The 17,725-nt window shown below is 36.8% G+C and overlaps 1 protein-coding gene across 14 annotated transcripts in view; it reads left to right on the top strand.

The window, feature by feature from the left end:
* PDE4D (phosphodiesterase 4D) overlaps nucleotides 1–17,362 on the top strand; it is a 586,247-nt gene extending 568,885 nt beyond the window's left edge. For 4 of the 14 annotated variants that reach the window (XM_054053511.1, XM_054053509.1, XM_054053510.1 and 1 more), the window contains 8 exons: nucleotides 3,434–3,606; nucleotides 4,589–4,687; nucleotides 4,776–4,940; nucleotides 6,615–6,714; nucleotides 10,349–10,503; nucleotides 11,005–11,127; nucleotides 11,633–11,815; nucleotides 12,374–17,361. In XM_054053511.1, the coding sequence (XP_053909486.1) occupies nucleotides 3,434–3,606; nucleotides 4,589–4,687; nucleotides 4,776–4,940; nucleotides 6,615–6,714; nucleotides 10,349–10,503; nucleotides 11,005–11,127; nucleotides 11,633–11,815; nucleotides 12,374–12,784 (1,409 nt within the window). In that variant the 3' untranslated portion in view covers nucleotides 12,785–17,361. Of the gene's footprint in view, nucleotides 1–3,433; nucleotides 3,607–4,588; nucleotides 4,688–4,775; nucleotides 4,941–6,614; nucleotides 6,715–10,348; nucleotides 10,504–11,004; nucleotides 11,128–11,632; nucleotides 11,816–12,373 lie in introns of all 14 variants that reach the window. The other 10 variants (XM_054053513.1, XM_009559570.2, XM_054053514.1 and 7 more) reach the window with 7 other exon arrangements.
* The last annotated feature ends 363 nt before the right edge of the window (nucleotides 17,363–17,725 follow it).

The following is a 17,725-nucleotide window of genomic DNA, read 5'->3' as shown; positions in this document are numbered from 1 at the left end:
TATAATGGGTGTTAACTTTTTTGCCTTTTGTTATTTTTATCTCTTTCTGGGCTGTGATAAAGCTTAAAAGCAAATGGCTTTCCATATTAATTTCAGAAACTGTATGTTTAGTATCTCATTGTTCAGTGTTCGAGCAGAGGGATCATGTTAGATCCATTTCCTCACAGCTCATTTGGTTTGTGTATGTGGTTTCCCTGTGTGTGTAATTACAGATCCATATTCATATACATATTTTCAGGTAACATTACAACTAATACCTTGCTACTGTATTAGGAAATTAATACGTAATGAATTAGTATGTTAAAAATAATTATTCTCCTCTGTTTCCCTTATGAAAGTTACTGCAAAGAGGTTTCATTGTGCTGGAAGCACACAAGCACAAGTAACCTCATAAAATCTTGTAGCATTCTGATGCTTTGGTATTCTCTGCCTGCACATGAGCGGGTGGATGAATATGACCAAATCAACATCTGAACAGACTACTGCCAAGAGAATTCATGTGTCTCAAGAGGTTGCACGGTGGCATGTGAGGATTTAAAGAAGTGCAACGCTGTAGTACAAAGAGTATGGTTCCTGTTTTATGGCTTTGCAGAACTAAGTATTTTTTTTTTGTTGAAACTGGTGAAAATTACCAAGATTTGGTTTCCTACTGTTGATATTGAAAGTGAAGATAAAGATATTTTGATCAAAATATCATTGGTTCATAAAGACTGTACAAAAGGGGAGGCACAGATGAATACATCTGAACTAAGATAATTACTTAAAAAGGTGCCAGTCACATATGTTAAGGTGCATCTTGTTGTTGTTGTTGTGTGAGATGCCACAGCTGGTGCTTTTTGTGCTTTTCTTAAGAAACAATATTTTAAAAATACGTTTTATCCGGCTTGTCACTCTATCCCAAATGGATCACTTAATGTGTCATGTGTCTGTTCGGTTTATCCATGACTGCAGTACTGTGCCTGAGCACCGTGGCACCGTGGCACAGCAGGGTTTCAGACAATAAGAAAAGGATGAGCCTCTGTCGTGGAAAAGCCATATTGCATAGCTTCAGGAGCCCTGAACACAACGTACAGTTGCATGAGAAGATGACCCACTTAGGCTGAAAAGACTGAGATTAGCTTTTACTTAACATGTAAGGCCCATTTTGACAGGGTAAGGAAATGTATCTGTCAGCCTTTCATATGAGATCTGAGTCTTGAGTGGAAAGAAGCTGGAAAGGCCGTCACTCCTAAGTTACTGTTAAGTTATTGTTTTGTGGCTGCATGAAAACCTGGGATACTTAAAATTGTAGGTACAAGAGGAATACAGTGGGCAAAATACCTCATCTACAGAACTATTGCTTAAATAGAGAATTTTCAAAATACTAAGTACATGAGTTTTAAGCAACAGTGTAAAGAGGAAAGGCATTGTCTCCGTAGAAAATATTAATTTTTCTAGTTAATTATATGTAATCGATCTCCTGAATATCTACAGACTTTCTCACATTTGAAAGTTAGGAATGTGTAATGACAAAAGAGATCTTTCCGTTCTCTTAATTCTTGGGCTATATGACATGTATGAAGTTACTTGTAATGACAACAAAGAAATAATTACAGCTACTGTATTAGGTTTAATAATATGCAAGGTTTTTGGTTTTCAGTGCTGTTAACCTATTTTCCTATGAACATAAAACATAAGAGAACTTGCCAATGAGCATAGCTTAACCAGCGTGAAAATGGCAAGCTGTTTTTTCTGCACATTCAGATGGGCACATGAGCCCTGTGTGCTTATAGTTACAAAAGCAGAGGCAGTCCCGTGGAATTCTGCAGAGATCTAAAGTCATACAGACAGACTCTTCCTTTCACTTGAGTTAGTCTGACAGCTCGACTTACAAACCTCCTTTTGATGAGTCTAAACTTTGTGCATATGACCAAATCCATAAACATCAAAGCACAAACACGAGTCACTGCTCTTAATCTGTTGTCGGTTTGCACCAGTCGAGAGCTACAGTGCTCTGCCTCCCCCTCTTCTTGATTGTCCGTATGAGGAGAGTGGTGAAGTATGGTGGGGGCAGTTGGGGAACTTGGTGCCACAGGCTAAAGCTTGGTGACATTTCCACAGTCTCTTCTTCGCTGTAATTTGTTTGGAATTTGAGGTGTCCAATAAATGTGGCTGCTAAAGGGTAATTAAAAACAAAAAAAAGGAAAAAAGTAAGTGAAGAAGCAAACACAATAGCAATCTGAGACTAGAATGGACTTGCTGTGCTTGTCTGGTTTCAATATTTTATTGAAAATGACCATTGCAGGAAAGGAAAAGCAGACATATGTTTTAAAGGACCAATTTTTTTTTAAAAAAAATATTTTGTTCTAAGGTGTTTTTTAAATTATAATTTTAGATAGGCTTCTGTGTTAGAACAGATGTTCCAGATTTTCCTGGTTTTGCTGGCAAGGTTCCTTGAGAACTAGAAAAGATGCAGATACATTTCAGCAAAGAAGAGGTAATCTGGAAGGAGTCATCTTAACTCTTGTGTTGAAATATAGTATGAACAAAAAGAACAAAAAATAATGCAATTTCCTAGCAGTTAGTGCAACAAAGGACTCTCTTGCCCAAACTTGGGTTGATCTTCTTCTGTGGGGAACCACAGATGTCTACAGTACTCAACATCTCCATGCTGTGTCTGCAGCGATCAGCTGGCAATGGTCTATATACTTTTACTCTGTTTTATCCTTGTTTAAGGTTTTGCTGGCGTATATGTTGATTAAGTGTGTGGAGTGATGCCACTGATACCGCTATGGAGGCAAAGATCCACAGCGAAATACTAGGTTTTAGCAAAAAAGTTCTTTTGTCAGCATTAGTAACTCTGGTTGGGTGGTGCAGAAATGCACAGCATTGCTGATGCAAACTGCCTCAACATCCAGAGTGCTTGAAGATGTGGCTGACATTTTAAAATGCTTTCAGAGTTGTACAGTCTTAACTGTTTAAATGTTTGTAGAGGTTTACATGAGATACCATTTTGATTAGTTTTTAAATATAGTTTCAGAGAGGTTTTTTTCCTGGAAAAGAAGAAATTTTTAATTTTCTTGCAAAGTGAAAGTTTGGATTTCTGTTCAATTGTAATAATATTTTTATAATTAAAGGATTGACCGTGTACAGAAGTAGAGATGTAGGAGAAGTGAAAATCCCATAGCCACAAGGCTCATTTAAAGTCAATTAAGAAATACTGAGGCAATTTGTGAAATATAGATCTGTTTATACTGAGGAATGGTTCTATGTTTATCTTGTCATGTTTTTACTGCTCTGGGTATGAAGTATCTCTTGCAAAATCTTGAAACATAAAACAAAAGAAGTTTTGTTAAGAATTACAGTATCTGTAAGATGCAACTCAACAGTGAAATGGACAAAACTATATGTATTTCCTTTGAAAATAATTCGCTTTTTCATCATTCTTTTGAAGACAAACAACATGAAGTTGAAATCCCTTCTCCAACACAGAAAGAGAAAGAGAAGAAGAAGAGGCCAATGTCACAGATCAGTGGAGTAAAAAAACTGATGCACAGCTCCAGCCTAACTAATTCCAGTATTCCCAGATTTGGAGTTAAAACAGACCAAGAAGATGTTCTTGCCAAGGTAAAGAATATGCAAATCCTTGAATTTAAACTACTGAATTAGAATAGAGGGTAGACTTGCCAGTATTCCATCCTTTGGTTATAACCACTGATTTCAAGCTGTAGGACAAGACGCTAGTCTCACTTGAAATAGCATGCAGTTGATGAAGTGGAAGAATGACAGATAAAATCAGAATTAGCACATAAGGGTTAATTTCCACAGCGAACAGTATTTCATCTGGAGAGGAAGAAATTAAGCATTTGCATATGCTTTAATAAAGCTGCTTATTCATAAATAATATCCAACAAATGAAGAATAAACATACCATATGCTGTCACGGGAATGAAAACATATAGCAGCCCTGTGTTTTTTGAAAATGCATTACTGGTGTATAGCATAAGAGCTATCCTTCTAGGTCCTGTCTTTAGCTCTATCACTTTACATACATCATTTGTGGTTTTGTTTTTGGTGACGTTTCCTGTGACTTTTGCACCAGCAGCTAACCAGCTGGCAGTAATCTAAAAGTAGCATAAAGTAAATATTCATTTAATCTTAGAGTTTTGCATTTTGAAATGTGCTTATCGTTATGTTTTCAGGAATCTCCCCCTTTATTTGAAGAGTGTTTCTGAGAACCAGGGAGACAGCAGCAGAACCGCAGCTGTCTAGCGGCTTCCTCCTTGCTGAACTCTGCTGTCACTGGGCAGCGATATAGTGAGCTGTGTCATTTCAGCTCACTCGAGACACCATAGCATTTTTCCCCTCTGGAGCTATCCACTTAAGAGGCAGTCTTTCCTCCTTAGTGAATTAAAATCTGAAAACTTGGTAGCTGCAAATTCAAATACCACAAGATTAGTAGCAGTGGCTTTCCCCCTTTCAGAGTGTAGTTTATAATTTTCACAGTGTCAAGGTTTGAATCTTGGTGAGTTTGCTGTTTGTAGCTGTTTCAGTCAAAAATTAATGGAATGCAAGGTTGCAATGTGTGTTCTGCTTGATTCTGCTCTAGGAACTGGAAGATGTGAACAAGTGGGGCCTTCAGGTTTTCAGAGTAGCAGAGTTATCTGGAAACAGACCTTTGACAGTGATCATGCACACCATTTTTCAGGCAAGTAGAAGCAGACTTGCTGCTTTTTGCTTATATTAGACATTTTTCTGTGCTTTGTAATCTTAGTTGTTTCTTTTTTCCTTTTTAGGAACGGGACTTGTTAAAAACATTTAAGATACCAGTAGACACTTTAATAACTTACTTGATGACCCTAGAAGACCATTACCATGCAGATGTGGCATATCACAATAACATACATGCTGCAGATGTTGTTCAGTCAACCCATGTCCTGCTATCAACCCCAGCATTAGAGGTAAACCACATTAAGGTGTGAAAGAGACAGGCATGAGAGAAGGTCACAAACTAAGACTCTTCAAAACTAAGAAATACTGCAGAAACTAAGCTCTTTAATATTAAAGTAAATATTAACATTTCTTTCTTTATTTGTGCTCTTTTAGAAGATATTTTGTGAGGATCAAAGCTTATTTACATATAAATATTGTGCAGAACATGTTGCATCTTTTTCTTTTAAATAATTTTTTATACTTGCAGATCTGTGCTATTGTAACCCTTTCCATTGTAACACAGTGCATAACTTGTTTTCACCATGTCAATGTTAATACTGTGTCCTGTTCTGTTATTATTTTCCATGTTTGATTCTCACTAACCACAGTTAGTTGAATTCCTTAGGAAAGATATTGATAAAATCTGATTCCCTCAATAGGGCCATTTGGTGATGGTGGGTTTTTTACCCATGTGTGCATTCATTCTGTTCTGAAAGGCTACTTTTGTGTCCATTTCTCAGGCAGAGAGGAACATGTACTAAATTTTCACTGGATTAGCTTTTTTTTTTTTTTACGTATATTTCAAAATTGTTTGGAAAAAATAACAATGTACTCTTTTCTGAAGAATTGCCTTGACAAAAATGTTTAAAATCTCTGAAGTAGAAGGAAGCAGAGGCAAGATGGAGATTGCTTCCCCCTTTTTTTAAGCACAATTCAGGTCTTAGCATAGCAAATATTGATATATCCGAGTAAATTGTTGAAGCCATTAAAATTTTAATAGTTGAAAAGCATTTGTCCTTATTTCCAAGGAGGGCTACATTTTGCCTTCTTTTCATAATGACAGATCTTTCATGTTACTAACTGCTACTGCTCTACCTTTTTATTAAGAGAGCAGTAAGTGAACCATGAGGCTGTTGGCAGGTCTCAGTCCTCAAGGACTCAGGAATTCTCTTGGGAAAGATATTTTTTATCTCAGTAGGGAAGACCATATAATGTTCTTGCATCACCTTTGGCTTCACCAAAAAGCAGATCTGGTCGTCAGTAGCATTTTTGAGTTTTTACCAGATTGCCTGTTTTTCGTGGCCTTATTCTCTGTCAGCAAAATAGCAATGTCTGCCCACTGCTGATTTACACACTTCTGGGCTGTTCTTGATCAGTTATTAAAGCAGTTACATAATCTGGGTGCTTGTGTCAATGGGTGACTGGACTCAGTGACATGCCCAGTCCATTGCAGTCCTCTCTTCTTGCCTTCCTAATAATTTCATATGGAAGAAAACAATCAGTAAATTTTAAGTAAAATGTCTTGTCTGACACCACTTCTTTTCCCATCATTTAGGAGGTGTGTCTCTTTCAAGTATAGGGCAGAATGTAGAATTGGGCTGAAATTTTTAACTTAATTTGTGCTGTAGGCTAGAAACCCGTACTTAATGATCTGACAAAAGTGGATTTATTTGCAGACTGAAGATGGAAAAGCTTCATCTATCACTGTGTATTAAGGATCATTTTACTTTGGCCAAACCTGAAATATTTATGGAATTCTACGTAACTGATAATTTTACAAAAAGTTATTGTAGTCTATGTGTAAAATATTTTCAGATCCCTGATACATTTCAAATACATTTTGGTTATTCAGATCTAGATTCAAAGTAGAAACGTTTTTATCAAAAACACTTCGATGCCATTTCTGTTTCATGATTTTCTAGGCAGTGTTCACTGATCTGGAGATTCTTGCAGCAATTTTTGCCAGTGCAATACATGATGTAGATCATCCCGGGGTTTCAAACCAGTTCCTTATCAATACAAGTAAGTCTGATGTTAAGTGGCTTTCTCAGAAATTTACTGCAAAATCTGCACATTGCGTCTGAAAAATACACAGTGCATTCCTTGCTTGCTTTTATCTGTACCTTTTCTCAGTAAATAGAAAGGTGTTTATATTTTAAACTGGATACTATTTGCATTTCTTGTAACTTGAGAAATAATATTAAATAGTACTGTCTAGCAGGAATTACTAAGGCATGAGCATGCTTGCACTGCTCCAATATTCTGGATGTGTTCTGTCCTGGAAAATTGTTGGTTTGCATTAAATAAATGACGTTGGAGGAGAAAAATTAAGTGAGATTAAATGAAAACAAAAGAGGAAGACAGCAGTGTATGGCTTTGTATTGACAGCATATATGACCAAGGATAGCCATATATTTTTAAGAAATTTACAAAACAAGTTCCCTTTTAGCAAACAGATTGACGGGCCCCCTCTCTGTCTCTTCCTGGCTGTACTTGGTTTCTGATCTTTGTATACACATGCTTCTTGGATTGGACTTTCTCAGCCTGTCCCTGCAGGCTGTGACCAACCTCTTTTTATTATTTTTTTTTAAGCCCTAATAAAATGAAACCCTGATGTCATCTCCAAATTTGAAACCCGGTGTCCTTGTTCAGCATTTCCGAAGGCTGTTCTCTGTGGCATGGCATCAGCCTCTCCCCCTCTTTAATCTTCTAGTAGAAGAAAAACAATTAGCTTCATTGAACCCAGTCATGACCCCTTTACTGCATGGATTGTGGCCCCAATGCAACCTGCCTTGATTTCAGTGGCAGTACACTTTGAGTAACACATTGTAGGTCAATGCATGTTCCATCGTGCCACCTGACAAATTCTCCTTTTATAATAACTGAGCCAGAAGTTCAAAAGTTGAATGAATACTAACCATCCAAACGCTGAAGAGGAAAAAACTACAGAAATGGCAACATACCTACACCTGTGTATTTGACCCATCTAGATGCACGTTCATAGATATTGTCATTCCTGCACTTGGATTAATCTGTTGCCCTGGGCCTAAAATAATGTGACCCCAAATCAACGGTATAGTTTGAAGAAGGGAGCTCCTCTTCTGACTCAATATTGCTGTATGTTCAAGTAAAACCTCCTCTTCAGCTTAACCTGCTTCTAATTTCGTTTGCCTTAATGGCCTGAGGGCTGCCCTGCAGTGAAATTCAATTTAATGACTCATCTGCATGGAGGAATTGATTTCTGGTGCTTTATTGGTAACCAGGGCAGTTCAGCACCGTGAACTCTATAGGAAGAGAGTGAATCAACCTCTGTGCACAAAAAAATGTGTAATGCCTAACTTCTAAGAGCAGGCATATATAAGTAAAGGGGGTTTTTGTTTGTTTCAGAAATTGAAAATTAGGATGTATTGGTGGCTTTGAGGTCCTACAGGGAAACTGCCAAATTGGTCCTGTTTATGCAGGATGACTGGCTAGTCGAAGAGACCAGTGGTGGTGCATGAAGTTTCCAATTCTAGACAGACAGTTGAAATTCAGCGAAGTTAGAGGTGATTCTGCTGCTGCTTATTTAGTGGCTTGGAAGAAATGTCGCGTTTCTCAATTCAGGTTTTGATAGAGAAGGCTTCTGTGTCACTCGGGTAACACCACTAACTGGAACTGCACTTGCCAGACTGAAAGAAGCAAAGAGATTTTATCCCTTTCGAGTCGTTCTGTGTACAAAGAAGAAACTGCAGGAACAAAGAGATAAAATCGATCTGCTTTAGGTTTCTCAAATCCTAGATTTTCCTAACCTCTAGAAGATAATTTGCTTCCATCTACTTTTGTTTCCCAGTGAAACTTACAATGTGTTGTCAATTCACTAAGCAGTACAAGAGTTTTAAAAAAGCATAATAAACTTACAGGTACTTCATGTGTGTACATATTTGTGATAGTTCAGCTTATTAGTCACATGATGTTTCTGAATGTTATTTCCCTGTTTAAGGATTTAAAGTCTATTTATACAGTTATCTAAAAATCTGATTCCCCTTGAATGCTGTCGAAGAACAAACAAGTGGGGATTCTTAGTATCAGAGGAGTTGCTTATTTGATCACTGTTAACAGTGTCCTTCCAGACACATAATCCTGAAGCTTATAATGTGTTACAGAGGTTACCAAGGTGGAACTTTTGTCTAATTCTACTTTCATTACAGAGTTTAGCACATTTTAACTCTGTAGCTCCAGCCCTCCGGAAGTGTTTAGACGATGTTGAGTGTTTTGCAGTTGGTGTCATCAGAAAGCTGTTTGAAAGGAAAATAAGCTAGTACTGTCATCATTGTAAGAAAAATAACAGACAAGTTTTGCAAGTGTTCTGTGAAAGATGAAAGACAGGTCATTTGACAAATTCACTTTCTTTTTCCTTTTGCCGTTATAGTTTGCCTGCCTTTAGGATAAGGTAAGGTAAAGGAAGGGTTTCCTGATTCAAAAGATTGGTGCATTCAAGACAGGAGAGGAAGACAGCGTGAGAATGGATAATGAGACTAATGAATTCTGAAGAGCAGAGCTTTTATAGGCACCCTATTGAGCTAGAGGAATTTTAAAACGAAGCTGTTGTAAAAGAAGATAAAAAGGACAAATAGTAGAGGGGATAGACGGGTTTAGGATTAGATTTAGGGTAGAACAGCTGTAATAAATAGAAGTTAATATCACACATGGCAAATGCGACTGCATGAAATTATTTGGTTTTTATGACAGATTCACGTGCAAGCTGTCTTGAATATGCGGGCTGACTGTGTGGAATTCCACCAGGTGGAATCTAAAGCTTTGCAGAAATAGTCAGATCTGGTTTTATTCATCAGGGCAGGCTGTTCAGCAGGTCTAAGTAGACAAATGAAGATCTTACATGTGCACTTTAGCATAGTCAATGGTAGAAGGGGGTGTGTTATTCTAAGAGCCACATGGAATGGCTGAGTTAAGAAAGTTCTCTTTGAGAATATGCAGCATTACAGCATCAGGCGTTGACCACACTCAGGTACCAGGCAGTAGGCAAGTCCAATTTCAAGCCACATGACCTTCTAAGGAAACAGACCAGAAGTGTAACTGTTGCCAGCCTGCTCTCAAAATATCCAGTTGTCCTAATTAGTTAGGCATCTGAGTGCCTTAGGTAACTGCAGAAGAACACCGTTTCAAAAGCAAGATTTGTGCTTGTGGCGTGACCTGCAGCAAAGCCTCAGCTTCATATTTCTAGTCTGACTGCTGGATAGCTGTAACTTGACTTAAACAACGGAATTTTAGTAACTGTGATGGGAGGCATGAGAAGAGAAAACATTGGAGTATCTTTTAGTTTAGGTGTGTTTATGCATATATTATTTTCCATGTGACCTCATGCAGCTATGAAAATGTATTCTGAAAAATACCTTCCTTGAATTTTTTCTAAATTGCCACTCCAGGCACTTGTACATGGTTCACTGCTAAGTATTTTCCTTATCATACTTTGCCTTGATTTGTTAAGATGTTCAGTCTGAATTCTACAACTTTTGATACTGCATGAACTACAGGAACTCAGTTTCTAAAAGTTCTTCTGTAAATCTTGTTATGAAGGTAATGAATTAGAAAAATCTTAAGTGATTTGATATAAGTGCACAGGCTTTAGTAATGTTCTGCTCTGCGATTGTTATTGCAGATTCTGAACTTGCCTTGATGTACAATGACTCATCAGTACTGGAGAATCATCACTTAGCTGTGGGCTTCAAGCTGCTGCAAGAAGAAAATTGTGACATTTTCCAGAATTTGACCAAAAAACAGAGACAATCTTTGAGGAAAATGGTCATTGACATTGTGAGTTCTGCTTGAGAGTCTGTCTTCCATAGTACTATCAAATTGGATAATAAAGCACAGAATCATTTTGTGATACATTACATATCATTAGACCTATAACCAGTGAAGTAAAAGTTCGGAGTTTTATTGTCTGTCATCTAAATAGGAATAGTTTGTTCTTTTCAGTTTCAATAACCATTCGTACCTTTTTAGAAGGTGTATAATCCTACTTCAAGCTGTTTCTGTACTGACATGTATGCTGTTTCACTATCACAATTAGAAATTTGCTACTGAATTGATGATGAATTTAGGCTGATCAGATCATTCTGAACAATTGTCATGTTCTTAAAATATGCAAAATGAGAACTTACTAATGATACACAAGACTCGGACTTCTATGGTGCATTCAGACACAGGAATTATGGGTTCCCCACAGAACTGTTTGTTTATGTTCAAAGAGTTTTTTAAAAAATCAGTAGAATCATTTATGTAGTATTCATTTATTTGTTTGTTTCTTTCAAGGTACTTGCAACAGACATGTCTAAGCATATGAATCTACTGGCTGATTTAAAAACTATGGTTGAAACCAAAAAAGTGACCAGTTCTGGTGTTCTACTTCTTGATAACTATTCAGACAGGATTCAGGTAAGAAGATTCATCTGCAAATGATTACTTGTAAGAACTTATACCCTTAATAACATTGGTCTGCCCATTCTACAGCATGAGTTAGCTCAGCTGTCCATTCTCACACCATGACTCATTCATTACCTTTCCTCTACTCCCTTTTATGTGTCCTACCTATGACATAGTCTATTAGGTACTGAGTGACTCTGAGAGTGTTAACGATGTGCTAGAGTACTTCTAGACTAAATGAGGCTTTGACCTTCCCTTCAAATTATCAGCATCTGATGGGCCTTTCTCTAAAAAGATTTTCTGTCACTTATACAGGTCGAAGCAGCAGAAGCAAGGTAACTTGTGGCTGTCACTTCAACTGTCAAAAATACCCAAGCTTTTAAGTCTTTGCTCTTTATAAGAAGTCTTCCACTACCTGTATTTTCAAGATTCAGTTTCACTGCCACCAAATGTGTAAATGAAAAAGAGGCTGGTTTTCTCCAGTGTAATAACATCTCAGGTGTTCAATCTGTTTTAGGTTCTTCAGAATATGGTGCACTGTGCAGATCTAAGCAATCCTACCAAGCCACTCCATCTTTACCGACAGTGGACAGACAGAATAATGGAGGAATTTTTCCGTCAGGGAGATCGAGAAAGAGAGAGAGGGATGGAGATAAGTCCCATGTGTGATAAGCACAATGCATCTGTAGAGAAATCACAGGTAATTGATTTGAGTAGGCAATGAAATAACGCAGTACAGTGTTTTAATGGAAAAGGATGGTCAATAGCCGTGTTGTGATTGATTCCTGAATGCACTAATTTATTTTTTCCTACTAGATAATTAATTCAGCTCCTGAGCAGTAAGTGAGGGCAGCTGAAATTTTTACTGTGAAAACAATGTATTGCAGTGTGTTTGCTGATGGGATTCCATCTCTGTCATGATCTGTAATGATGCATACATGTCAAAAGAATATCATACGGCTGTTCATTAGGGTTTCCTTCAAAAGCAGAATTAAATATAAAGCAGCTCTTTGGCTCACCAGAGGTAGTGGAGTTGTTTGGAATGAACAGTTAATTTGGAAACAAATCTTTCCAAGTCCTTATCCAATATTCCAAATCCAACTTTTGAAATGTAGAAGACCCTCTTTACTCCATCTTTAAGGGTAGTGTATCTAGTGTCTCTTACTATCATTATATCGCTAGTACTTCATGCAGTCTATAGGCACAGTTATTTATTTCTTTGTGAATAAAAGCTCATCCTAATTTTGCTTTGAAACAGGTGGGTTTTATAGACTACATTGTTCATCCGCTATGGGAGACTTGGGCAGATCTTGTTCACCCTGATGCCCAGGATATCTTGGATACACTGGAGGACAATCGAGAATGGTACCAGAGCACAATCCCTCAAAGTCCTTCTCCTGCACCTGATGACCAGGAAGAGGGTAGACAAGGCCAAACTGAGAAATTCCAGTTTGAACTAACATTGGAAGAAGATGGAGAGTCAGACACTGAAAAGGACAGTGGAAGCCAAGTAGAAGAAGACACCAGCTGCAGTGACTCCAAGACACTTTGCACCCAGGATTCAGAATCCACTGAAATTCCTCTTGATGAGCAAGTTGGGGAAGAAGTAGAAGAGGAGGAGAACCAGACAGAACCTTGTGTGGTAGAAGACCATTCTCCCGACACATAACAATGAAGATGCAATCTCTTTCACTCTTGCCCTCTCCCTTTCTTTTCCTCTTTCTTTTTTTTTCTTTTTTTTTTTTTTGATTTGGTTTGGTTTTATTAGGTAATGGTTTCCAAAGTGTATGTCATAGGCTACAACCATGGTCACAACTCGTCATCTGCTAGAACGTTTGTTGATCTCAGCTGACCTTGATGACTCAGTTTGGCACTCAGGAATATTGTAACCAGAATTTTCACCTCCATGGCATCAGAAAGCAGAGGGGATAAAATCCATAAACTACATTTTAATAAGCGCACCATTTGACAGATTTCATTAAATAAAGCAAATGTTTTCAGAGGAGTATCACCTGCCAAACGAATGCTGGTATGCTTTGATAGTTTTTGAATTTATTGTATTTCACAAGCAAGGCATTGGATAATGTTCATCATGAGAGGAAACAGAAAATAAACTGAGGTTCCTACTGGAAAACAAATGCACATAAATGATGGGACACAACATGATTCTGTTACGAATAGGAAGATGAGCTGTGGAAATTGCATAATTTTCTAATTTCAAGTCTTCCTGTTACGCGACTGAAAAAAGTGTGACCCAGTTGGTTGCACTGACCTCTGCGTTTTGTATAATATGTAATAGAGATCTTTTGTAGAGCTTACTTTTATTATTAAATGTACCAAGGTATTATATTTAATGAAAAACACTTTCAGATTTCATCTGTCACTGGTTATTTTTTTTCCAAAGAGTAACTTGCAAGTTTTCAGTACAAATCTGTGCTACACTGGATAAAACTTTTAGATTTTTTTTTTTCTTTCCTTCCTTTTTTTGCACCTTAGAATGGTTATATTGAGCTGTAAAAGTCTATTAGAATTTTATATAGTAGTGAGTTCCATGAATATCAGTTATGTTCATAAAACTTTCAGAATGATGGCTTTTATGCTTGTTTGTTTTTCATCCCAATTTTCTCAAATGTATTAGAGGAACTTAAGTTGTGCTTTTGCCCTCATAGTGGCCTGATCCTGCCAGTTCTGTCTTCTTACAAGAACAGATCACAGTTAAACCAACTGAGACCACCAAGATGGATATTTGGAGGACTATAGCCCATAAGAAAGGTAATGAATTGTCATGTTAATACAAAAGCAGCTTTTCTGCTATAGTAGTAAAATTCATCCCTTTAAAATACGGTTTCCAGGCTATTCTTGGCTGGGAACTACATACTGCTAAATCAGAACAAGACAATACAATATATGGAATGTTTCTATGAGAGAGAAAAGCATTAGGATAGTACTTCTAATTTTGACTCTTAATACTTTTTTATCTGTGTCAGATATCTAGTTAAACTGTTTGCTAATCTGCAATGTGTATGACAAAAATAATGATCAGCATTATTTTTTTCATGTTTTTTTTTGCAAAAAGAGCCAGGTCAGATTTTCTTTTTGTGTTTTTAATTAACTGAGCAATGTATCATGAGAGTTGTAGTTTACTCCACATTATTTCAATCTCAGATCTTTTCATCCATTATCCAGCTTGTGCTGAGGGAATCCTGCTTTTCAGTTTAGTACTGAAAGCTTCTGTAACTTGGAAAGTTAAAGGGAGGTAGGAGTTTGCATTTGTCATTTTCCAGTCTTCTTGTTTGGCCACATGAAAGAAGGAGAAATTTTATTTTTACCACTTTGCTCTTCATTAAAATTGTACTTCAGAGCACAGAAGATTGGAAATCATTGCCTAGGGAAGCTAGCAGATTCCCATTCTTTAAAATTCTGGTAAAATGACAATGCTGAGATGGGGTTTTTTTTGACAAAAATAAAAGATAGCAACAGCGATTAGTTCCCCTGTGGATTCATTTTGTAGTAAGTTTGCAGATATGAATACAGAGGGGTTTTTTAAGTCAGAGATCTAGAATAGAAACATGTTTTAAAATGATTGGTTAATAATTCAACTTTTAAATGCATTTTGCATTCTTCTATATCCAAGTCATAGTTCTCTCTACCTTTAGCCTTCGCAGGGCCTTAGCACAGAAAATGCGGAAGGAGGGAAGAGAATGACAAGAACTCATTTTTTTTTGTCACGGTTTTGGTCTTTTTTTTGTGTTCTTCATGAGTCCTTCCTGAACGTGATCCATTTAAAATTCCTTTCAGTCCCCAAGAGTGCCTGGAATCTTAATAATGGAAAAGCAATATAAATTACAAAATAACCAGTAGGGATCTGTAAAGGTTTTGTATCTGCACTAATTGAAAGTAAATGAAAAGAGTAACACCACATTGAGAGATATACACCCATACATGTGGACAATCAAATAATAGAAAAATATGTCATTTCTTAGAGCCAGGGATATAATGCACTGTACAATCTTTTTTTTTTTCCTCTTTTGCCAAAGTGTGGTTTAGCATCGCACACTGCTTTAAAACAGTACAACTTACAAGTGGCTTTATGTGTTTGGAGTATTTTGCCATAAGAAGATGCAGTGAGTGGGTATTGACTTGGGGAAAAAAAATTCACCTTGCTTATAACAGTACACTTTAGCTTGCAAGTTACTGTATTCAATAATGCTGTATTTGAATTCTTAAATTGTTTTGTGTCATTATTAAAAAATTATAAAGAATAGGTAGAACAAATACCATTCAGAAGTTTAAAAAACTTGAATGAAATGGATTTTACAGAGAAAGCTTTGACAGTTCTTTTCGAATGCATTATTTATTTTATTTGTGCCATCATTTTTCTCACCAAATGACCTTATCTGTAACACAGTCTTGTTTGTCTCTGTTTACAACCATGTATTTATTGTAATGTACATACTGTAATGTTGATTGTAAATTATCAGTTCTTATAACATCATCCTTGTCAGGGTGGTGTTGCTATATTTGGAAACTCTTGGTGAGAGAATGATTATTGTGTATACATATTCCTTGTACATTTTTCTCCTGTAATATAGTCTGTGTCACCTTAGAGCTTGTTTATGGAGGATTCAAGAAAAGTATAAAATACATAAAGATATATCAATAAAAAAAGCTGCAGGTCTTTGGTCCCAGGGCTGTGCCTTAACTTTAAACAATATTTTCTTCTGTTTTGCTGCATTTGAAAGTAAGGTAGCTGTGGGGCTAGGGCTGGGCATTCCTACCATATTTTTAGTTGTTAACTGATGGGGATACTCATAAGAGCTAATATGCATGATAATACAATAAGCTTTCATTCATAGCCCTACTGGAAGTTCAAGCTTTTCCAGACTTCTGGCAATATAATTGTATTGCCTCTCTGATTATCTTTTTACAAGCTATCATTGGGGATTATTACAGCCATTTTTTGCTCCTGAAAAAAATGATGCTGTATTTCAGTACTGAATTGCACTGAAGCAGCTTTGGAAAGCATCTCTAATATTTGATTTTAATGCATAGTGGGAAATGGAATATTTGTAATTAAAAGGGTATTACTCAAACACTTTTATAATTGTATGTAATATCTCTATTTAGTAGCGTAAATTATTACTGTATAAGTGGAAAAGACAACCTTAATCTTGGAAATGCTTTCCAATGCCAATATTAGTGTTATAAGCAGCCAAAGTTTTATTTTATATACATGTATCTTATGCTTTGTACAGTTGTGTATAGCATCGTGCACTAGATCTACAGGAGAGTGGTAAACCTTTAGATCTTTTAATGACACTAGTGTTAGGTTTGCAGGTTGGACTGAGCATCTCTTGCTGTTTGACTTGTCTTGTTGCTGCAGACTACGTAGAGCTGATATCCATGAATTTTCCAGAGCAAGGGAAATACCTCTCCTCCATTCCAGCGATGCCCAGCCCTTGTAGCATGCGACTTCTTTGTGAAAGGAGAGATTCTTTTTCAAGGAAAAACAGAGCCTCCTTTTTGACACAAACTGTAGATTTTAGCAGCCCTGGTCCAAAGGATATCGATTGCTTTTATTTTAAATGGTGTAAAAGGGACAGTATAACAACCGAAATCCTGAACAATTTTTTGGTTTGGTTTGATTTTTCCTTTGGGTATGTCTTGAGAGTGGTAACTTGTGTGAACATTGCACATGACTATTCTTTCACTGGTTTCTTAGCCTCTCTTACAGCCTATGGGATAGTACTGTACATCAATACCTTCATATGAAATTTTATATGCAATGGAAATAAAAGCATGGGTTGATTCTGCCTAGTTACTGTATTTGATTTTCTTTTGCAAGTGAATTTTGTTTTACATACATCCCATAGTTGTGACATCTTAAGAGAAAGTGTGTATCCAGAATAATTTGATTACCGTATTTTTGTCATCGTACTGTTTTGCATAAATAATACAAAATAAAAGTGGGGGCAAATCAGAAAAGTCAATAAAATGTGGTATTTTATGCAGTTGCTTAGAAAGGCATTTAATCTTAGTTTTCAGGAAATTTTACCACTGGCTTCATTAGCAAAAGCAGCTTCTCTTGAAGAAGTAAAACTTCGCCTACGTATTGCCCAGAGAAGCAATATGTCAGGATGCATAAAGAATATAGTACCATAGTTAAATACTGATCAGACAGTCTCTGCTTGAAATGGATGATAAAAAGAGATTGCTTTTTAAAATAAAGTTCATAAATGACCGCTGTTGTCTTGAGAAAGAAATGTGGTCTTAATGGGGGTTCAGCTATTGAAGTGGCTTTCATGCACCTCTCTTTGATCCGAGTGAGGGTTTTGTTGTCTAGGGAGTTGGTTGTTTGCTTAACTGTAAATAGTTTCTAAGTCAATACAACAAAAAAATCTATATCCATTTGTTTCCTTATGTCTCTTAGATCATTCTTTGAGTTTCGAGTTAGTTTGCAATCCAATTCTTAGGACTCCTTTTCAGTCATGCATTGATGGCAGAAGAGGTTAGTGAGTGCTGTGCTGGGAAGGTGTAGGATGCTGCACTGAGCATGGTGGGGAGGATAAACCCCATCATGCCTGTCGTCCTTGGTAGGCTAATTCTCACG

This window comes from Cuculus canorus, chromosome Z, assembly GCF_017976375.1.
Source record: "Cuculus canorus isolate bCucCan1 chromosome Z, bCucCan1.pri, whole genome shotgun sequence".
In the NCBI taxonomy this organism is placed as follows: domain Eukaryota; kingdom Metazoa; phylum Chordata; class Aves; order Cuculiformes; family Cuculidae; genus Cuculus; species Cuculus canorus.
This window is presented reverse-complemented; position numbering and strand designations above follow the sequence as displayed.